Source organism: Pristiophorus japonicus, chromosome 8 (genome assembly GCF_044704955.1).
Source record: "Pristiophorus japonicus isolate sPriJap1 chromosome 8, sPriJap1.hap1, whole genome shotgun sequence".
Lineage (NCBI taxonomy): Eukaryota > Metazoa > Chordata > Chondrichthyes > Pristiophoridae > Pristiophorus > Pristiophorus japonicus.
In genome coordinates this window covers 35,362,216-35,386,256 of record NC_091984.1, presented here as the reverse complement: position 1 = coordinate 35,386,256, position 24,041 = coordinate 35,362,216, and the positions used below count along the sequence as shown (strand labels likewise).

General features: G+C 47.8%; 1 protein-coding gene across 8 annotated transcripts in view; it reads right to left on the bottom strand.

Annotated features, from left to right (window-relative positions):
* The window catches only part of LOC139268466 (uncharacterized), a 161,201-nt gene that overhangs the window by 62,412 nt on the left and 74,748 nt on the right, over window positions 1-24,041 (bottom strand). For 7 of the 8 annotated variants that reach the window (XM_070886662.1, XM_070886663.1, XM_070886659.1 and 4 more), the window contains one exon: window positions 10,143-12,759. The exons of the other annotated variant lie outside the window; for it this stretch is intronic. In XM_070886662.1, coding sequence (XP_070742763.1) covers window positions 10,143-12,759 — 2,617 coding nt within the window. The remainder of the gene's footprint in view (window positions 1-10,142; window positions 12,760-24,041) is intronic. 8 annotated transcript variants of the gene reach the window in all.

Genomic DNA, 24,041 nt, shown 5'->3' with positions numbered 1-24,041 from the left:
CACACATGGGATCTGGCTATAGCTTTCATCATTACTATGACTGGGTGGGTACTGTGTAGGTCGCGTATGAACATTTCCCTGTCTTTCTTAGGCAAAACCATGCGATTACCCCTGAAGAGACAATCCGCCTGTATGGACATTTCGTCTTTGCACCGCTGGAACGGCTTGATCTTTTCATGCTGGAACACTGGACCATGGATGATACAGTTTTTTTACAAGGGACAGTAAAGGATCCTGGCTGGTCCAGGTCTTGATCTGGCGAGCCGGAGCGGTGACTTTTCGTTTTCAAATACATCCATCATCAAGAGCAAGTCTGCAGGCTGTGCCATTTCCACCCCGGTGGTGGGCAATGGTAGCTGACTGAGAGCATCAGCGCAGTTCTCTGTGCCTGGCCTGTGGCGAATTACATAGTTATATGCAGACAGCGTGAGCGCCCATCTTTGGATGCGAGCAGAGGCATTGGTATTAATACCTTTGCTCTCTGAGAATAGCGATGCGAGCGGCTTATGGTCAGTTTCTAACTCGAACTTAAGCCCAAACAGATACTGGGGGTGCATTTTTTTTACCTCGCAAACGCATGCCAAAGCTTTTTCAATCATGCTGTAAGCCCTTTCAGCCTTGGACAAACTTCTGTATGCATAAGCGACCGGTTGCAATGTTCCCGATTCGTTTGCTTGTTGTAACACACACCCGACCCCATCCGAAAACACATCGCAAGTTAGCTCTAAACGTTTACATGGGTCATACAGAACAAGCAGTTTGTTGGAACATAACAGATTTCTGGCTTTTTCAAAAGCAGTCTCTTGTGATTTCCCACATACTCAGTCATCTCCCTTACGTAGCAACACATGTAGGGGTTCTAGCAAGGTGCTTAACCCGGGTAGGAGATTACCAAAATAATTAAGGAGTCCTAGGAACGACCGCAGCTCCATCACGTTCTGTGGTCTTGCCGCATTCTTGATGACCTCCGTCTTGGCGTTGGTGGGTCTGATGCTGTCTGCCGCGATTCTTCTCCCTAAGCACTCTGATGCCAGGAAAACACACTTCGAGCATTTCAACTTGAGTTCCACACGATCTAGCCAACTTAGAACCTCTTCCAGGTACTGCAAGTGTTCGATGGTGTCCCGAACTGTGATCAATATGTCGTCCTGGAAAACCACGATGTGCGGAACAGACTTTAGCAGACTCTCCATGTTCCTTTGAAAAATAGCCACGGCCGATCGAATTCCAAACGGGTATCGATTGTAGATGAACAGACCTTTGTGCGTGTTGATGCAGGGGAGGCCTTTCGAAGATTCCGCCAGCTCCTGCGTAATGTAGGCCGAGGTCAGGTTCAACTTGGTGAACGTCTTCTCTCCTGCCAGCGTCTGCCTTGGGTAGCGGGTACTGGTCCTGCAGCGAAAAACAGTTAATCGTTACTTTATAGTCCCCACAAATTCTGCCATCGCCCTTGAGAACCGGAACAATCGGACTGGCTCACTTGTTGAACTCAATCGGCGTGATGATGCCCTCTCGTTGCAGCCTGTCCAGCTCGATCTCCACTTTCTCTCGTGTGGCACTGCACGTGCCTTGTGGTGGATGGGTCGTGTACCAGGAACCAAGTGTATCTGCACCTTCGCCCCAGAGAAATTTTCAATGCCTGGCTCAAACAACGACGGGAACTTGCTCAAAACCTGGGCACATGAGGCGTCGTAAACGAACGAAAGCGTTCAGATGTCGTCCCAGTTCCAGCGGATTTTTCCCAGCCACCTTCTGCCGAAAAATGTGAGAACATCTCCTGGCATGATCCATAGTGGTAGTTCGTGCACCACTCCATCATAGGAGACTTTTACTCTGCACTGTCAATTACAGGGATCAGCTCTTTAGTGTAAGTTCTCAGCTTGGTATGAATAGGGCTCAGCTTGGGCCTTTGAGCCTTGTTGCACCATAGCCTCTCAAAGGCCCTTTTGCTCATGATAGACTGACTCGCACCCGTGTCCAATTCCATGGATACTGTAATTCCATTCAGTTCAACTTTTAACATGATTGGTGGACATTTCGTGGTGAAGGTGTGTACCCCGTACACTTCTGCCTCCACGGTTCGAGTTTCTAGTTCAGTTTGATCTGCCATGGATTGGTCTTCCTATGCAACGTGGTGGTTTGCAGGGTTTGCAGCTCATCTGCACAGTCGCTGGAGGTGTCCCATTGTTCTACAGCCTTTGCACGCATAGTGTTTGAAGCAGCATTGATGGGCTTGATGATCACCTCCGCAGCGCCAACAAGATGTTAATTGCCTCGCATTCACACTTGATGGCAGACTCTTGAGTCATCTGAGGTCATGCAGTTGCAGGCGTGTACGTTCTGCCATATGCATTCCTGCCTGAAAACTACGTTACTTTGTGTACAGTACTTGCCGATGCATCTTTCTGCTGCGAAATGTATTTGGTGTTATCGCTGGTGGATATAAATGCCTGAGCTATCGTTCTGGCTTTGCTCAGGTTCGGTGTTTCAACAGTCAATAGTTTGCGAAGGATAACCTCCTGGCCAACGCCAAGCACAAAAAAGTCTCTTAGCATTTGCTACAGGAATCCACCGAATTTGCAATGTCCTGCAAGGCGCCTTAGTTCGGCGACGTAGCTCGCCATTTCCTGGCCTTCAGACCATGAACATGTATAAAATCGATATCTTGCCATCAGAATGCTCTCCTTCGGATTTAGGTGCTCCTGGAGCAGCGTACACAGTTCTTCATACGATTTGGTTGTTGGTTTCACCGGAGCAATAAGATTCTTCATGAGGCCATAGGTTGTTGCCCCGCAGATGGTGAGGAGGATAACCCGTCATTTGGCAGCGTTCTTATTCCCTTCCAGCTCGTTGGCTACGAAGCATTGATCGAGTCGCTCCACGAAGGCTTCCCAATCGTCACCTTCTGAGAATTTCTCCAGGATACCAACAGTTCTCTGCATTTTCGCGTGATGGTTCGTTATCTATTATTCATCGCCAATTGTTATGTCTCAAATAAAGCAATGTGATTTGAGTACTGTCGACTTGAGTAAGTGTGACCTTAGTCTCTTTATTCTGACTCCAGAGTGCTGGCACAGCATGGGAGGCCTGCTTATATGCAGTGCTCCCAAAGGATGCTGGGATCCTTGGGACTCCAACAGATGCGCCCTCTGGTGGCAGTAGAATGCTGGTTACAAGGTGTTGCATACATAACAGATTTTTTCTGCCAAAGTGCATGGTCTCACACTTTCCAACATTATATTCCATCTGCCAAATCTTTGCCCACTTACTTAGCCTGTCTATGTCCTTTTGCAGATTATTTGTGTCCTCCTCACACATGGCCTCCTTGATATTGGGGACTGACTTTGACTTCTTTGGATTGTTTGATTGAAGGAAGAAGAGATGAACATTATTGCTATATAAGCACCCCCCAGCCAGCCATGTCTTTTCTGTACAGATGCTGACTGACGTGCTCTGCACTTCAAACACTTTTAGTTTTTATTCCATTATTCCATTAATGTTTTGTTAGCCTTTTCGCTACTGCATTGTAAATGCTGCCTTTTGAGGTGCTGCTCATCCACCATCCATCAGCGGATGACCAACAGTTCTTGGCAATATAGTACTTTATGAATAGCAAGGTACAAACCAGCACCTTAACTCTTCTAGCTTTCTTAAAGGCAGTAAGGGCTCATTCTCCAGCTAAATGCTAGTTTTTCCGAGAAGGAACAATAATGATTGTGGCATGACAATGTGATCCTATGCAGTCTCCATGCTATCTTTTGTGGTCTAATACAATTTTTTATCACTGTGCACAGCAAGGTCCTAGAAGAGCAAATATTGGATAAATTACCAATTAAATAGTTATGCTGGTGTTAATTGTGGAATGAAGATCAACCAGGACAACGGTAAAACTCCCTGCATTTCTTAGAGTAGTGTCACGCACTTTTTGTTTTATGTCTACCTGAATGGGAGACTTGGTTAACACCTCTCATTAGAAAGACAACACTCCCCACTACACTAAAGCGTCAGCTTAGATTATGTGTTTAAACTTGAGGAGTGAGATTTGAACTCACAACCATCTGACTCAAAAGGCTAAAAATGTTACTGCTGAGCCAAACTGACACTTAGGCTAGAATTTTCAGAGGTAAGAACGGGTGGGTTGGAGGTGTGGGCGCAAGTGAAAGTTCGAAAATTGTGAACACCGACCCCAACCCACCCACTTTCACTTTTCACTCTGGAGGAACGGAGGAGGGGACTGCCAACCCAGTGCCAAGAGGAGGGTTAGCAATTTACATATTATAACGAGGTGTGTGGGTGGGACCCGGGAAGATCCAGCCCTCCATTAAATGCACTATTAGCTCACAAACTAGCACTTCTGCAGAATTACTGGTGGTGTGGTGATCTGACTGCAAGCACAACTAAGTAGCCATTGTGGTGAAACCTTCCTACAAATTCATTAAAAAAAATTGCATGCCATTGCATCACATTGTCCACTTCAAAAGAAAAATTTCTAGCTCTTAATGCTGGTAAAATTTTACTAAAAGTATAAAAATGAGAGGTATATGTAAATTGTGACATTGTCCTTAGAATGAAACAGTTTACAACATATTATCCTTACTACATATTTAGAAATGCCAACTATATTCCACGATTATTGGAAATTGGTCAATAAGGTTAGATTGGGCTTTTAAATCTAATTTATTTTGTTAGAAAAAATATACTATTCTATCATCTTTCTTGTTGATGGATCCTGCCATTTCACAAAAATTGGGCCAATTCCCTCTGAAGCTGCGCCGGGTGATGACAGTGACAGCTTCAGGGGACGTGACTGTTGTGTCTTTAGATGCTCTGATAATGACTCTACGAGGCAAAGTATTGCACTTGAACTGTAGTGACCTTAGTCCGTTTAATATAACTCCAGAATGAGGATACCACATGGTGGACTCCCTTTTATACCTGGGTACCTGTGGTGTATAGTTGACCCCTGGGCCTCCACCAGTTGTGCCCTCTGATGGTGTCAGCATAGTGTATACAGTGTGAACCTTGTTGATGGTACCTCCGGTAAACAGGTCTCCATCTTATGCAACTATACAGTGACTACACAGAGAGTATATCTATAGTATGCATATATAACATCACTCTCCCCAAAGTCTTTTGTGCCAATATCTTTGCACTATGTGCTCTGGCTTGGCTCTCCCCAACTTAAGTGCCAATTGCCCTTGCACCTTGGCTGTGCTTTGGCTTGGCTCGCTCCCTGTTAACCCCCAAGTCCTTATTGCCACAACATTGGGTAGTGGTTACAAGTTGGGATGGTTCGATGATGCAGTGGGACTTCAGTAGGTTCTGGGTGTGATCCATGTGTGTGTCCATGGCTACATGCATCCATTTCCACTGCCCTTATGTAGATCATGCCGGTGGCTCATCACATTCAAGTCCAGAAAAGGAAATTTGCATTTACATCATTGCATTTGTGGTACAGTTGTGAGGCAAGTACATTTAACTGGTGAAATACATTGATGGTACATTTTTGGGATCAGTGCTGGGGTCAGCACCGGTGCGTGAGGACAAGCTAGTTCCAGAGCTGCTGGATGGTGTCCAGGCAGCCTGGTGGCGGTGCGTTGCCCGGTGCTGGCAGTGGGAACCTGGTTTGCTCGAGTTGCCCACTCTCAGGGCCTTTGCCTTTGCTCCGAGCGTCGGGCAGGTTCACCTCCCTGACCTCTCCTTGCACCCCAAGTTGCTGCTGCTCCCAGGGGAGCAGTCATCTAGCAGTGCACAGGGAACTGCTAACTCGCTTGCCTGGGCATTATTTGGTTTGGGATCCTGGTTGGTTCCGGTCCCAATTGGGAGAACCGCCGCGGGTGACCCCTCGCTCCCGGGCGAAGCCTTGGCGGCAATGGCGGTAATGCCTTAGTGCAGTTTGCTCTTTCAGGCTTGTGACAGTTGGTGCCATCAGGCGCCTGAAAGGTGGAGCTGATCAGGGGCAAGGTATCAATATCGGTACCGTTGCCCTCCTGAGATCGCTTGCTCTGCAGCTTGACTAATTTAGCTGCTTGTGGCCACACTCTGTGGTGCATCACCCTGGTCTCAGGGGTGCAGGTTACAGCATCGGGTAGCCCGCTGGACCTGTGTGCTTCTGATGGGTGTTTGCCCGCTACATAATCAGAATACAGTAGAGATCCTGCATCGCACAACATCTCATTGCTTATTGTAGATAAACTAGCTCCGATCACAATCGCCCGACTTTTCTTTACTTATTACATGTATAAAACTCTGATCATCAATTACAAGCTTTACATTTAACTCACAGTTGTTATTACATTGTGTGAGAATGTGGGACTGTCCATTTAAGTGTGGTGAGTTGCTGGCCTCCTTTAAGAGAGCCTTGCTATCTTTACCCCAATCCTCTTCTTCGCTTGGTACCACGTGTTGCTCCATCAGCGCTGCAGCTCTGGCTGCCGCCATCTTTTCCTTCAGTGCTTTACCTCGTGGTTTGGTTGTCATCTTTCTTCCATCCTGCTATGATCCTCTTCTCCCCGGGTTCTGCCACCGAAGCTGGGAAGTCGCCTTTGGATCCGATTTTCTTCCTCTGGAGTCCTGCTACTGGAGCCTGGAAGGTGCATTCAGATCAACTCCACGCAGTCATGCTGAGCGGATTGTGCCTCAGGTGCTGTGCTGGTCTGCTCTCTGGTGCCGGATCCAACCTCAGTTGATGGCTTGCTTTGCCTCTGAGCACGAGGGACATCGATCGCTGGAGGGATGAAATCTTCCCAGCTCCAATGGATCTTCTCCATCCACCTTCTTCCGAGTAGCATTGGTCCATCACCTGCAACAATCCACAGAGGTAACTTGTGCACCGCGCCATCATGGAGTACCTTAACATTCGCACTACCAACGACTGGGATGAATTCATTGGTGTAGGTGAGCAGCTTTGCTTGAACCGGGACCAACTTGGGTCATTCAGTTTGATTGTCCAATAGCCTCTCAAAGGCTTCTTGATTCATTACTGACTGCCTCGCCCCTGTGTCCATCTCCATGAAGACTGGAGCGCCATTCATCTCGACTTCAATTCTCAACAGGGAACATTCTGTGGTGCAGGTAAACATTCCATACACCTCATCGTGGGGCTGAGCTGCCTCTCTGACTGCCTCTTCATAATCTGTGCTGGATTCATGACCCTCTGCAGACTCTTCATCAACACGGTGAGTCCTATTTCTTTTACACATTCACTGGAGGTGGCCCTTTGTGCGGCACCCTTTGCACATAGACCTTAAAACGGCACTGGTAAGCCCGGTGATTTCCTCCGCAACGGCAGCATGGTGCTAACCGATTAGCCCCTCTCGGCGGACTCAGAGATACGGGGCTCGGGGGCCTGTTTTCTCCTTCCTGAGGAGATTGATGTTGTACAGTCCAGTCTCTAAAAGGCACCAGTCTGTGTACAGTACTTGCCGGGTTTGAGTCCTGAGGATGAGTCATCCGCCTAGAGCCGCAGGTCGAGGCCATGAATGCCTGGCTCATGGTGATGGCTTTCTGCAGTGTGACTGTGGTATCCGCAGATAGTAGCCTGTGAAGAAGGCCCTCATGGCCGATTCCGATGACAAAGATATCCCGCAGCGCTTCGGTAAGGTGTTGGCCGAAATCACACGGTGCCGCCAGCCTCCTGAGGTCTGCAGCATATTTCGCGATTTCCTGGCCTTTGGGCAGTCGGTGGGTGTAAAACCGGTGTCTGGCTGTGAGGATGCTCTCTTTGGGCTTGAGTTGTTCTTGGATCAGCATTACAAGCTCCTTGTATGTCTTGGTCGTTGCCTTCGTTGGTGTCAGCAAGTCCCTGACGAGGCCATCGACGGTGGACCCACAACTGGTGAGCAGGATAGCTCTGCGCTTATCAGCCAGCGAGGCCGGATCATCGCCTGCCAGGTCGTTTGCTGTGAAGAAATGGTCGAGCCTCCCCACAAAGGCACCCCAATCATCCCCATCGGCGAACTGCTGCAATGTACCAAAGTTAGCCATTTTTGCGTGAAAGTCCATAATCTCGTCGCCAATTGTTATGTCTTTAGATGCTCTGATAATGACTCTACGAGGCAAAGTATGGCACTTGAACTGTAGTGACCTTAGTCCGTTTAATATAACTCCAGAGTTAGGATACCACATGGTGGACTCCCTTTTATACCTGGGTACCTGTGGTGTATAGGTGACCCCTGGGCCTCCACCATTTGCACCCTCTGGTAGTGTCAGCATAGTGTATACAGTATGAACCTTGTTGATGGTATCTCCGGTAAACAAGTCTCCATCTTATGCAACTATACAGTGACTACACAGAGAGTATATCTATAGTATGCATATATAACAGTGAACACGGCAGCAGGAGGCTCGCAGGGTGCTACTTAAAGGGGAGGTGTCGGCCATGTTTGAAAAATACTCGGCATTTTCCCTAAGTGCCCTGCCCTGCTGGTGCTTTGAATGCGGGGTCCATGCCGTGATCTGGCAGCCCGGCACTCGAGCAGAGTGGCATGGCACTCTGCTGCCCAACGGTCCAGGTAGGACCTCGCAAAGTTAGCAACTTGGGCCCTCCCCTTTAACGAAGGGAGACCCTTCCTATGCGGCAGTGTTACACGGCCCAGTCCCTCTGCTTTCACCCCGTTAGCACCCCAGAGAGAAAGTGGGGCACGTTCTTTTGCGTCCCCCTCCTTTCGGGGGCAGTAACTCCATTTTCGAGAGCGGGGCGGGACTTCCACGCCTGGTGCAAAAAGTCTCGCCTCGCAGATGTTATTGTCCCCAAACGGGGCGCAACAGAATTTTCCCCCGTTTATTTCTAATATAGATTTAGTAGGAGATGCTGGAAAGGCTTTAGTTCAATCAAAGTTATCTATGAACAGAACCATCAAAGACATGATGATTGGATGGTAGATAATCTGCACCAAACAGTTACATATATTCAACCTTCATTACTGAAACCTTATATGAACTAGCAGTCATTCTCAGACAGTATAAAGGCTTAGCTCATCTTCTGGCTGTAATGAAACAGTAAAAAATCATTGAGGGTGGGTTTTTCTTATCATACCACTATCTTCCAATTAAAGGGCAGCACCTGAAATATGCTGCTCCTATCCAGCCTCAGGATCGTTAGGACTTCCTGCCCTGGCTACCCTTGACACAAGACTGCTCCTTGGCAGGGCCAAGTGCCAGTAGAGGGGCGGGAAAAGAAGGAGTGGTTTCAGACTTCTTAGGCCCAGACATCCTAAGCACCTGGGTGGGTGTTCAAATAGGAAAGCTACGGCGGGTTGGTGGGGAGGGGTGAGGGGGTACAGAAGTAGGCCACAGCGACATGTTTTCTGGGCACCCAGCACATTAGTGATCTAACAAGGCAGGAAGCCAGGAACACTCCCGGCTGCCTAATTTATATTCTGTCAACTAGTCTGTACCTATAGGCAAGTGGCCTGGACTTTTCAAGAAATAAAATGTATTTTTTTTTAAATTACAGATGCAGAATTACATTGGAGTCTGCAGTACTGGGTCATTCGGCACAACTGGTCTATGCTGGTGTTTATGAGCCTCCTCCCACCCCTCTTCATCTAACCCCATCAGCATATCTTTCTATTCCTTTCTCTCTTATGTGCTTATTTAGCCTCTTAAATAAGTTTATGCTATTTGCCTCAACTACTCCTTGTGGTAGCGGGTTCCACATTCTTATCACCCTTTGTGTAAAGTCATTGCTCTTGAGTTCCCTACTGCAATCAGCCAGATCAGTCCCAGGCTCAGGACACCGATACAACAATTATCAGGGCCTAAGCAAGTTCCATGCTCCCCGAGGCAGAACAAGACTAGTGATTCCCACAGTCTGGGCAAATAGCTCAAAGTGGCACTTGCAGCCATCGGACTTATGAGGTGTCTTCCCACCGATCCCAGAAACATTGGTGATGTCAGTGTTGCAACGTACCCACCGGGATTGTGGCCCAACAAGTTTGGAGTCAATGTGACAAGAGTTTGGTCTTAGAAACACTAAAAGGAAAATCATGTGGTTTAGGCCTAGAAACGCTCAGGCAATCAGCGATTTTCCTACTTAAATACTTTAATCACAAGTATGGTATACGGAGTATAGCCAAATGAAGAATTATCAAAGTTTTCACATTTTCTGGAAAAGTATATTTAATTCAGTTCAATTTTACCTGGTGATAAATTATCAGCTGCAGTTGAAGATGACAAACTGCTTTCAGATGCTATTGCCATACCATGGAGATTGCACCTTTGTTTGCGTAGCTCTTCCTCTCGCTGTAATACTTCTTTGATCTCCTGACTAAGAATGGACTGAGATCCATGTGAGCGGAGCTTGAAGAAGGGGTTATTTTGCAATGTGTCGTCTGTTTGAGTCGATGAGGCATAAGACAGGACAAAGTCTGAAGAACGCCGTATGATCAAATTTGGTGTTTCCAGTATTACAACATTAGCAGTTTCTACATTTGGATATTTAAGTTTCAGTACAGCATCAGTCACTTCAGCCTTGTCTTCCTCTGAAGAAGTCAATACATTATTTTCCAATACAACAACGTTACCAAGTTTTGTTTCATTATCAGAGGGACACTTTTTCATTATAGAAGGTGTAACCAACAAAGAGGCAGGAGTATTAATATGGGGGATGAACATTTTACTGAGGGATAGCAGCGGGAAAGGATATTGCTGCTCAAAGAACTTCCTTCTCTCCTCAATCTCTGGAATCATACCTTCATCATACGTTCCCTTTATCTTTCCTTGCTGTACAAGATCCTCCTCCCGTTGGCGTTCAAGTAAAATCTCACGCTGCATCTGCATCTCAGCAAATTGATTACTTTTAACTTTTGATGAAGAGGAAGGAACAGGCTGCAAAATAAGTGGCCTCGTTTTGATCTCTACATATTCTTCAGAGCAAGCAAATTTTATAATGCCTCTGGCCTTTCTTAGACTTTCCTCCCGTTTCACACCTAGACGGATTTCTCTTTCAATGGGAGTTTCCGTTTTTTCATGCGTCACAGACACAGAGCTTGAAGTTTCATTTTGAAATACTGTGTCATTTAAATTGTCACCTTCAGATCTGCAAGTTGAGTCATCTAGACCAGAATCACTCCCTTCTGAGCAAGGACTGAGATCTGCTATATTCAATAACGAATTCTGGTCTAAATCCCCTATTGTGCCATTATTCTCTTGTGATGATTGTATATCCTGCTTTTTAATTAGATTTGTTGAACTTCTCCAGCATTCCACTTCATCAATTTTGATTCCTCCTGACGTGCTGCTTTGTACTTTATCTTCGGAGAATGTTAAAGATGCAGAATGTGGAAAGTTTGCCTCCCTTTTTACCGGTTTAGTAATGGTAGGTTCATCTTTTATCTCTTTAATAATATGTTTTGCCACAGTTTTATTTTTCTCCTGCTTGACTGGTGGCCTATGACTGTGAGTTCTGCTGATCTCTTCCAGCATCAACCACTGTTTGCGGGCAGCAGCAAAATCCACATGTTCTGTGTTCACATTATTGTTCCCTGATGCATCAGTCTTGTTTTCTTCTCCTTGGATTGGTTTAGCAGATTGAGTCCTGGACTTACTTTTCACTTCATCTTTCTGGTTAGGGTTATCTTTTAGTGATCTCTGCTGCAGTTCCATTATTTCTAACATAAGTTTCTGACTTAGTAAAGCCAAATTTTCAGCTGCTCCATTTTCCTGAACTAAGTTACGATCACGATGATTTGTGTTTGAACGTTTCTTGATGAGTTTGCATTCATCTGTATGGGCAGATTCTAATTCATCCACATATTGCATTGGAGTGGTGATTGGCAAAGATTCATTCTGAGAAGCAGATGGAATGGTTTCTGACACTTTTTGAGACATCATACTTTTGTTTGATGTTTGATTACCGTTTCGGGCTAAGCAGGGTTTCATTTCTCCATTCAGACTAGTAGCCGGTAGACTGATCAAGTCTTTATCATCCTGTGCGATGGCTAAATGAATTGAACTCTCTATGATCAATTTACTTAAATTAATAGTTGAGAAATTTTCAACATTTTCTTCATTTTGACGGATTTCTGAAGAGGTTTTTAGTATTCCTTCTTTTAGCTTGATTGCTGATGGATTTGGTGTTGATCTTTTTCTTGATCTAGTGACTGCAGGAGTGGCCTTTTCTTTTCCAACTTCATTCGTAGTTTGGAAGGTCTCCCCCTTTTCTTCCTGTTTGACCGCAGCTACAGCTGCTGCAGTTGCAACCACTGAATGAGTTTTTCTGGCAATGTCCTGGCCTGTTGCCTCTAAATTAGCAGCTGCCTCACCAAATACTGTAGTTAAAGAACCTTTGATGTGCTCTTTGTGAATAGTGGCATAAATCATTTCTGGCATTTCATAGGATGAAGGCACGGTTTCAAACTCCAAAGGTACTTGCACTGCATGATCTAAATCTTCCATATTGAAAACCTGACCACGAAGTTCCTGGTTTATATCATCTGTATTGTCATTATGATTTCCATCACTGATTTCTTTTTGATTTTCCGCTGCAAATTTGCAAGTACTCAAGATTTGCTTTAAGTCCTTTAACCCAGAGTATTTTTGTTCAGCAGTCACATTAACCTTTCTTCGATGAATAGTGGCATTTTCTGTTACTTCTTTTTCCATAGTAATAGCTTTGGGCACATATTCACTTTCAGATCTTGAAATGTCCTCACTGATTTCCATAGTTACAGTTGGTGAATAAGTATCTCCCATGTCAATAACATATTCTTTCAGTTCCTCTCCATTTTGTGGCACCTTGGCCAGAAAGCCATTTTGCTACAAAGACAAATATACATGTAAATGACTAAAATGCTTGCAAATTAGTTTGATCATACTTTTAAGAAATAACACGATACATTAATTCCACAAATTGTATAGAAATTTCTGCCTTTTGCATGAGATGTTAAACCAAGGCCCCATCTACCCTCTCAAGCAGACAGAAAATATCACACAGCACTATTCGAAGAAGAGCAAGAGCATTCTCCTAGTTTCCTGGACTACCTTTATCCCTCAACCAACGCCTAAAGGAGATAAGTTTGTAATTTATTTCATTGTTGATTGTGGGGCCTTGCCATGCACACTTTGGTTGCCGGGTTTTATACATTACAACAGTAATCCCACTTCAAAAAGTACTCCATTGATTGTAAAGTGCTTTGGGACATCCCAAGGCATTTGTTTCTTTTACATAAGAACAGAAGAATTTAAGAAATAGGAGCAGGAATAGATCATTTGGGCCCTTGAGCCTGCTCCGCCCTTCAATAATGTCATGTATTTCACCATCTTGCAATGACTATAAGTATGTAACTGTAACTCATGCATACTGTACCTGTACCCTTGTAATGCACACCCAGACCACAGGGCGTGAACTCCTCACCTGGACTTCCAGGTATAAAATGGGAGGTCCCACTCAGGATCAGCACTCTTCAGTCCTGGAAATAAAGTGAAGGTCACAGAGTGACTGTCTCTGATATATCCATGCCTCGTGTGAGTTTGTAACAAGGTGCAGATTCACTACATCTGGCGACGAGAATCGGGAATCACCGGACCACGAGGATGGCCACCGGTGGCACAGAGGAACGCTACTGTGTGGGTGAGGATTGGGACGACTTTGTGGAACGACTCCAGCAGAGCTTTGTCACAAAGGACTGGCTGGAAGAGGCAGCAGCTGACAAGCGGAGGACGCATCGACTGACCAGCTGTGGTCCACAGACGTATGCGCTGATGAAAGACCTGCTTGCACCTCAAAAGCCAGCGGACAAGTCCTTCGAAGAGCTCAGCCAGCTGATCAGTGAGCATCTCAAGCCGGCAAGTAGCATACACATGGCCCGGCACTGGTTCTACTCTCACCGGCGTCGGGAGGGTCAAAACATCTCGGACTTCGTGGCGTTTGGCCAGTCTCTCTAAGTTCTCCAATGCTTGCGGGGGGAGATGTAAGGGACTTTTTCATCGAGGGCATTAATCATGCCGGCATCTTCAAGAAGCTCATAAAGACTAAGGATCTGACTTTAGAAGGGGCAGCATTGATAACTCAGACCTTCATGGCAGAGGAAGAGGAGACCAAGCTAATCTACGCACACAGCCCTGGTATCAATGTTGCGATGATCCAGGGAGTTAATGTTGTAAAAAGGACACAGAACCCCACAGGCAGGCAAGGGCAATTTGACACCGTCCAGGCAGGCAGGCAAGGGCAATTCGACACCGTCCAGGCAGCAACCGAGACAATGGGAAGGGGATCGGCAATTCACGCCATCATGACTGTGATGGGACAATTAACACCCTCCATCAGAGTGCTTAGAAACAGCCAAATGAGCCATCAGAGAGGAATGCCTGGGAATAGCCCTTTTGTTAACAGCAATCTCAGCTCATGTTGGAGATGTGGGGGTAGACACACTGCAAAAATCTGCAGGTTCCAACTTTACACCTGTAGGATTTGTAATGTCAAGGGAAACCTGGCCAGGATGTGCAAAAAGACAGTAGCGAGTCTGAAATGCAGGATGAGGCCTGGGGAACAACCATGGATGCTGAAGTTCAGAGAGTTCATGTGGCCGACGTCCACAGCTCATACACCAAAACGCCACCCCTGATGATGAAAGTCTTACTGAATGGCATCCCGGTGCACATGGAGCTGGATACCGGAGCTAGCCAGTCCCTCATGAGCACCCAACAATTTGAGAGACTATGGCCACACAGAGTTAGCAGGCCCAAATTGGAACGCATTAAGACGCAGCTACGTATGTACACCAAAAGAGATCATCCTAGTGCTGGGCAGTGCAAACTTGGTGGTAACGCATAATGGATCACAGAACCGGCTGCCACTCTGGATTGTTCCAGGAAATGGCCCTGCTCTCTTGAGGAGGAGTTGGCTAGCTGAGATGAATTGGAAATGGGGGGATGTGCACGCCATTTAATCCGTGGAGCGAAGTTCATGCTCGCAGGTATTGCAAAAATTCGAGTTACTCTTTCAACCCGGTGTCGGAACGTTCAAGGGCACCAAAGTAGTGATACACATCACTCCGGACATCAGACCAGTGCACCACAAAGCCAGAGTGGTACCGTACGTGATGTGTGAAAAAATTGAAAGTGAACTGGACAGGCTGCTCAGAGAGGGCATAATTTTGCTCGTTGAATTCAGCGACTGGGCAAGTCCCATTGTTCCCGTCCTCAAAGCAGATGGCTCGGTTAGGATTTGTGGCGACTACAAAGCTACCATCAACCGAGTGTCGCTGCAAGACCAATACCCGCTTCCCAGAGCGGAGGACCTTTTTGCCACGCTGGCAGGAGGTAAGCTGTTCATGAAGCTGGACCTCACTTCGGCCTACATGACTCAGGAACTGGCTGAAGAATCCAAGTTTCTGACCACCATCATGACACAAAAAGGATTATTTGTTTACAATAGGTGCCCGTTTGGCATTCGTTCGGCAGCGGCTATCTTTCAGCGAAACATGGAAAGCTTGCTCAAGTCCATCCCTGGAATGATCATGTTCCAAGACGACATTCTTATAACGGGTCGAGACACTGAGGAACACCTCTGCAACCTGGAGGAGGTGCTACGCTGATTGGAACGGGTAGGCCTGCGGCTGAAAAAGGCCAAGTGCGTATTTTTGGCCCCAGAGGTCGAGTTCCTATGCAGGAGGGTTGCCGCAGACGGGATCCGGCCCACTGAATCAAAAACTGAGGCGATTCGCCGGGTGCCCAGGCCCGGCAACACGTCAGAGTTGTGATCATTCCTGGGACTCTTGAACTATTTTGGGAACTTCCTGTCGAACTTAAGCACATTGTTGGAGCCGTTACACATGCTCCTCCGTAAAGGTTGTGAATGGTCTTGGGGGGATTGTCAAGAATGGGCTTTCAATAAGGCGAGGAACCTGCTGTGTTCCAACAAACTGTTGACTTTGTATGACCCCTGTAAAAAACTGGTTTTAAAATGCGATACGTCATCCTATGGGGTTGGGTGTGTTTTGCAGCAGGATAACGATGATGGTCGACTCCAACCGGTGGCTTACACCTCCAGGTCGCTCTCCCAGGCAGAGCGTGGATACGGCATGGTCGAGAAGGAGGCACTTGCTTGTGTGTACGGTGTGAAAAAGATGCACCAGTACCTTTTCGGTAGACGGTTCGAGCTAGAGACAGACCACAAGCCGTTAACATCCCTGTTGTCCGACAGCAAGACTGTCAACGCTAATGCGTCAGCTCGCATACAGCGATGGACTCTCACGCTGGCTGCGTATGACTACACCATACGGCACGGGCCAGGCACCGAAAATTGCGCTGACGCACTCAGCAGGCTTCCACTGGCCACCACTGAGGAGGCAGCGGAGTAAAGCGCCGAGATGGTCATGGCCGTTGAAGCCTTTGACAGCGCAGGCTCCCCCATCACAGCCCGCCAGATCAAACTCTGGACCAACAGGGCCCCCCTCCTATCCATGATAAAGAAATGTGTCCTGACTGGGGACTCGGCGCCCGCACATAGGGCATGCCCCGAGGAAGTCAGGCCGTTTCAGAGATGGATGGATGAACTCTCCGTCCAAGCCGACTGCCTGTTATGGGGCAGCCGGGTAGTCATGCCCCAGAAAGGAAGGGAAGCGTTCATCAGGGAACTCCACAGTGAGCACCGTGGCATCGTGTTAATGAAGGCCATTGTCCGGTCACACGTGTGTTGGCCGGGGATTGACACAGAACTCTTTTGGGGGAAACGAAAACATTAAATCGTGGCCCCACGATCTGGGGGACGCACCAAACATTTACAAGGCCCTTTCTTTTTGTTTTTTGTATTTTTAAAAAAAAATTTTTTGGGCACTAAAATCATATTTTTTCTCCAAGTGCCCCCTATAAAAGGGGAGGGGGACACTAAAAACACCGGCAATTAAAACAAATTAAACTTTAAAACATAAAATCAAATTAAAATTTGGTTTCCGGGCGTGATGATGCACTCCAGTCCCTCCGGTGCCCACCTCTCGCGGAAGGCCGCGAGCGTACCGGTGGACACCGCGTGCTCCATCTCCAAGGACACACTGGCGCAGATGTATGCGCGGAAGAGAGGCAGGCAGTCAGGTTGAACGACCCCCTCGACTGCCCGCTGCCTGGACTGGCTGATGGCACCCTTGGCCGTGCCCAGGAGCAGTCCTACGAGGAGGCCCTCGGACCTACCCGCTCCCCTCCGCACAGGGTGCCCAAAGATCAGGAGTGTGGGGCTGAAGTGCAGCCAGAATTTCAGGAGCAGCCCCTTTAAATAATAAAACAGGGGAGGGGATTGACACAGACCTGGAATACTGGGTTCGCAGGTGCACCCAGGGAGGCCCCACTCAGCCCGTGGCCCTGGCCCACCAGGCCATGGTCACGTATTCATGTGGACTATGCGGGCCCATTCATGGGGAAAAATGTTCCTGATCGTTGTCGATGCATACTCGAAGTGGATCGAATGCATCATATTGAACTCGTGCAAGACATCCATCACGGTGGAGAGTCTGCGTACGGTTTTTGCGACCCACTGCTTGCCGGACATCCTGGTCAGCGATAATGGCCCGTGTTTTACCAGCCATGAATTCCAGGAGTTTATGTCGGGCAATGGGATCAAGTACGTCCGGACAGCGCCGTTCAAGCCGGCCTCCAATGGCCAGGTGGAACGGGCGGTCCAAGTCATAAAGCAGGGCATGCTACACATCCAAGGACCCTCCCTTCAGTACCACCTATCACACCTCCTGCTGGCCTACAGGTCCCGGCCGTACTCACTCACGAGAGTCTCGCCAGCGGAACTCCTCATGAAACGCACGTTCAAGACGCGGCTGTCCCTCATTCACCCAGCCCAGGCAGACATTGTTGAGGGCAAGTGCCAGTCCCAAACCGAGCTCCATGTTTGAGGCTCAAGGGGGAGGTGTATAGAAATAGATGACCCGGTATTTGTTCTTAAGCATGCTTTGGGACCCAAATGGCTTGAGGGCACCATGATTGGCAAAGAAGGAAACAGGGTCATGGTGGTCAGACTAAACAACGGGCAGATATGCCGCAAACACTTGGACCAAGTAAAGACAAGGTTCAGTGCAGACACGGAGGAACCGGAAGAAGAGCATGATGAGATAGCACCCACAACTACTGCCAGTGCACGAGCAACAAAGACAGCCCTCAGCATGCACAGTCCCTGCGGCCAACCCGGACAGGCCAGAATCACCTCAAGTGACAGAGATGCGTGCTGAGGCTCAGCCACCAGAGCCACAACTGCGGCACTCCACGAGAGTGCGCCGACCACCCGATAGACTTAACCTCTGAAACTAAAAGACCTAAGGGGGGAGGTGATGTCATGTATTTCACTATCTTGCAATAACTATAAGTATGTAACTCATGCATACTGTACCTGTACCCTTGTAATGCACACCCTGACCACAGGGAGTGAGCTCCTCACCTGGGCTTCCAGGTATAAAAGGGGAGGTCCCACCCAGGATCAGCACTCTTCAGTCCTGGAAATAAAGTGAAGGTCACAGAGTGACCGTGTCGGATATATCCATGCCTCATGTGAGTTTGTAACAAGGTGCAGAGACACTACAAATAAGATCATTGCTGATCTGATCTTGGCCTCAACTCCACTTCCCTGCCCTGCTCCCCACAACCCTTGACTCCCTTATCTGTCAAAAATCTGTCTATTTCCACCTTAAATATATTCAATGACCCATTAAATTTATACTTCAGAATCTCTGTCAATATGTTCAGAAAATGATTGATCTGCGAAATTTAATGATCGTTATTTAAACCGGCCAGAATTTTTACCTTTGCATCATGTTGGGTGCATGGGGGCCATGTAGTGGGTCAGGAATGTGGTGTTCTGAGCAGCGCATCGCATTTTACTTAATGGCCCCAATTGAAAGAGTCATGCGCGTTTCCCGGCCCTATTAAATGGAGCAGGTCTGATGACATCGATGTCTCATTTCCAGCACCCATATTTAAAGCAGCCTTGCATTCAACTCATTTGAAGGTCGCTAGAGAGGGTGGAATGTGATAAAGAAAGGCCACAGTACTGTTATAAATTTGGGAGGATGGATAGCCAAAGGAAAAGGGCTGCACCACGGCTCTCTGATTCATTGCTGCATACTCTGGTGGAGGCTGTCAGAGCACGTAGGGAGATCCTCTTCCCTGCTGATAGGCAAAGGTGACCTCCACAAGAAACAAAAAGAGCCTGACTGGATATTGCTGAGGAGGTCAGCTGCAGGGATGTGGTGAGGAGGACCTGGATCCAGTGCAGGAAACACTTCAATGATCTCATAAGGTCAGGAAAGGTGAGTGCAATGCCACACTCACCCTCATCCTGATGTGTCTGTCAACACATCCCCATCACTCTGCCTTCCAAAGCCTACTCCTGCACATCATGCCTCACACCAGCAAATCTTGCACCTCTCTCCCTCTATGTACATACTTACATCCCCATCTGACTAACCACACCTTAACAATATCCCCATCTGACTAATGCAACCATAGCAAGTAACACCACAGAAGGAGGCCATTTGGCAATGGCATCGCACTCCTTCATAATCACCCGCTACATATTTAACCCATCAATTCCTTACACTCATTACATCACTCTCACAAACTTCTCTTCTTTCCCTCCAGGAGAAAAGAGCCCACAACGACAGAGAGGGAGGGAACTGGAGGTGGCTCTCCAGTATTCGCACACCTTACAGCAGCAGAGGAGGGGACTCTGGAGATCTCAGGAGTTCGAGAGATGCTCGCGGTGAAAGATGGAGAGAGGGGGACATCCCAGCAACCTGGTGACAAAATCACAGTTCATAAAGCCACATGGCATACAGCAGGCACTGATATGGTGACTGATGTCAGCAGCCAGTGAAATTTCATCATGTGCATTATGGTAACGTTACTCATTCTTATTCTAATTCATCTCTTTACTCTTCCACATGTCTTTCAACTGCTCCCTTCCCGCGCCCCCCCCTCCCCCCGCCGTCCCAGTCAAGCCAGAGGAGGAAGTTGACTCCTTCGAGAAACTTCTGGCCTCTCAGGATGTGGTGACAGCAGACCCAATTGCACCCTGTATCAGCGCAAATATGCTCACCTCGATGGGTCCTTTGCGCCATAGATTACAGCTGTCATCTGGTGTCTCACAATTCACAAGTAAGCAGGAGCAGGTGGTGTTGACGGTGACAGCAGTGAAGACTCCTGCCTGGAGGGTACAGGACACTCCAAGCTCTGCTGAGCTGCATGCAGATGTTGAGCCTCAGGGGCCATTGAGAAATAGGGTGATCTTGGAGGGGCAGCAAGAATTTGAAGCTCTGTCTGAAAATGTGCAGAGAATGGAGGGATTCATCTCCAACATGAGCACCACCATGATGCATGCGATGGCGACGATGTGCTGTTCCATGGAAAGGATGACCACCTGCATGGAGCAGCAAATGCGTCACTCACATGAGCACATGTTAGCTGTGGATAACAGATGGCAGGTGCTCAGTGACCTTCTCTCAAGGAGGGATGTAAATGTAGACTTGGGCATTCATCGTCCCACTGCTGTGCAGCAAGGTGCTCTCCAGCTCCCTGCTAGCAGGGAAGTGCACGTGGCCCACGAGCGGGATGATGCTGAGAGAGGACATGAAAGTGAGGACTCTTCTCAAAGTGCTCCCACATCTCCCCCCACACCATTGCCTTCCCCTCAGTCAGAGCCCCACATGCTTTCTCGGATCCCAATGGCCTAGTCTGCCCCTGCAAACTCGCAGAAACAGATTTTGGCAGGGACCTCACGGGCTCCAAAACCTAGAGAATGTCCACCAAAAAATGTCTGACGAGTCGCAACAGGGAAGTGAGCAGCCTTTAACTACCTCTGCTGAAGCCACAGGGGTTGCACCTCATAGAAGCACTCGGAAAGAAAAATGGCACAAAAGTAGATGCACAAGGATATGCACTTGGGTGTATCACAAAATGTTAGTGCTAAGTTTCAGTTATTTTGATTACACACATAAATGTTTTTCTTTGCACCACTTTCAGGTCTAGACCATATTTATCAAATCTTGGAAGTTGATTTTTTCACTTGGAGTGAATGGTGAGACATTATTTAACCTTGAGTACTGGGGCTTTGAATGAGAGAAATGGATTCGTCATTGTCGGGATGGTTTATGGTGTTGTTGGCGGGGGAGGGGAGGGGGGCGGCGGGCTGGGGGGAGAAACTTAGTACAGCATGTGGCAGGCATGTGGCTTCATTGGAGCAAGTTAAGTAAATCTGGCCAAGTTGAGGCCATCCCAGGCAGCAATGTGCAGCGCTGCTGCCGGCATCTGTTGTGTAGGTGAGCAGCTTCACGTGGATCGGGATTATTTTAGGTCGTTCGATTGGATTGCCCCAGAGTTTCTCAAAGCCCGCCTGATACATCAGCGATTAGCTCGCCCCGTGTCCACCTCCATCATGACTGGAACATTGTTGATTTCAACTTCCATTTTCAATGGAGAGTTCTCGATGGTGCAGGTAAAAACTCCATACACCTCATCTTGGGGCTGAGCTGCCTCATGGACTCTCTTTTCATCGTCGCTGGAGTCCAGATGATCGGTTAACTCTTCATCGACTCGGTGAGTACAATTTCTCTTGCACATTCACTGGAGGTGTCCCTTCGTGTTACAGCCTTTGCAAGTATAGTCTTTGTAGCGGCATTGGTGGGCCTGGTGGTTTCCTCCAAAGCACCAGCATGGGGTTGGCCGGTTGGCCCCATGTGGCGGACTCAGGGTTGCGGGACTCGGGGCTCTGTTCTCTCTACCCTGAGAGAGTCTGCTAGCAGCAGCCTTGCCTCTGAAAGACGCCAGTCAGTTCACGTAACTTGCCGGATTAGAATCCTGGGGGTGAGACATCCCCTTGGAATCGCAGGCCGAAATCATGAATGCCTGGCTCACATTGATTGCCTTCTGCAGGGTGACCGTGGTGTCCGCAGTGAGCAGCTTGTGAAGAAGGCCCTCGTGGCCGATTCCAATAACAAAAATCTCCCGCAGCGCTTCGATGAGGTGGTTGCCAAAACCACACGGTGCAGCCAATCATCTGAGGTCTGCAGCATATTTTGCGATTTCTTGGTCTTCGGGCCGCCGGTGGGTGTAGAACCGATGTCTGGCTGTGAGGATGCTCTCTTTCGGTTTGAGCTGTTCCTGTATCATCGTTACGAGCTCCGCATATGTTTTGGTTATTGTCTTTTCTGGGGCTAGCAAGTCCCTGACGTGGCCATAGATGGTGGGCCCACAACTGCTGAGCAGGATAGCTCTGTACTTATCAGCCAGCGAGGTCGGTGTGTCTACCGACAGGCTGTTCGCAATGAAAACGTGTTCGAGCCTTTCCACAAAGGCCTCTCAATCTTCCCCATCGGCGAATTTTTGAAACGTGCCAAGGTTAGCCATTTTTCACGTGGAAATTCGTAATCTTGTCATCAATTATTGTGTCCGTAAGCACTCTAGTAATGACTCCACGAGATAAGGTATTGTACTTGAACTGTGGTGACCTTCGTCCATTTACTGCAGCTCCTGAGTGAGGGTACAGTATGGTGAGCTCCCTTTTATACCTGGTTACCTGTCGTGTACAGGTGATCCCTAGGTCTCCACCAGTTGCACCCTCTGGTGGTACAAGCATAATGTATACAGTGTGAAGCTACATTCATTAGTCTTATGTAACTACATTGAGTGTACAGGGAGTATACTTATATTATACATACATAACAGCATCTACATCTCAGATTCCTCCTTCTCCCCCTGCTCATGTTCCAGATGAGGGAGTTGAAGCCCTTATGGTTCACAAACACTCCTGGGTGATGATGGGGTGCCTTCATGGCCACATGTGTGCAGTCGATGATATCGTGCACCTGTTGGAAGTCAGCCAGAGTGGCAAAGCCAAGCGCCTGCTCAGTAACACCGGCTTCATCAGTGGCAAAGTTGATATAATTGGCTGATTTGAGAGACATGGCATCGGTCACCTGGCTGATACATCTGTGGGCGGCCGACGGCGAGATTCTACAAATATCTGCTGCAGATCCCTGGAAGGAGCCTGAGACAAAGAGGTTGAAGGCAGTGGTGACTTTGACAGTCACTGGTAAGGAGTGTCCACCAGGACCTCTGGGCAACAGATCTTGTTCCAGCAAACTACAAATGTCTGTGATGATCTGTGCTGCTCAGTCATGTCCAGGAAGCTCATCCTCTGCCTGTATACCCTGGGGGTATTGCCTCCTGCATGGTGCTACCATGTGTTGACCCCTCTCTCCTTTGGAGCATCAAGTCGTTGAGGAGAAGGCTTTTTGTTGTGGTTGCTGCTGCTGCTGCTGCTGGGGTTCATCTTGGTCCGATTCTGAGAACCAAGGTGAGACAGTATAAGTAGCGCCCATGCTGATGTAGTAAATGGCAGGTAAAGTGGAGATCAGAGGGTCAATCCCTCAATGTTGTGATAGTGAGTAGCAATGTGGTGAGCGTAGCTTCCGAGGTTTCAAAAATGACCTGAAAACTGCAGATTGATTGTTGAACAGCACTGTAGACTTTTCTCAAGACATATATAAAAATATATAGTATGGTATGAAGCTCTACAGATCAGAAAGGATCTCGGTTTCATCTCTGTCTGTGCTAAAATGAGTCAGTGCAATTAGCTTGGTAGTGTTCTCATCTCAGGATTTGTTAAATGAGTACTTTATATCCGTTTTAACAGTGGAGGACGAAGACAAAATGCAAAGGGCAGTTAAAAATAAGTCACAGGGAGGAACTTAGGAGGTAAAACTGCGCAGCGTCCCATTTGGGGCGATTATTTTTGCAGTACCACTTCCCTTGGAGTGCTAAAGCTGGCAAGAGGGGCGGTAGTGGTGCAGCGCTGCCCAATGTCGAGGGCAGCACTGCTGGGAACGGACGCCCCTTACTTCCCTTAAAGGGGAGTTCCATTAATGCAGGCTTTCTATGGAATCGATGTCCCTCCTCGCCGACAGCAACCACGATCCGTGCTGATCGGCTCCAAGCACGCTAACAAAGTGCAGGGCTGATCAATCGTGGCACATCAAGATTTTCAAAATGCAACCTAAGGGATCATTTTTTTTTATGCACACAAGTGGCCTCATTGTTAATTACCT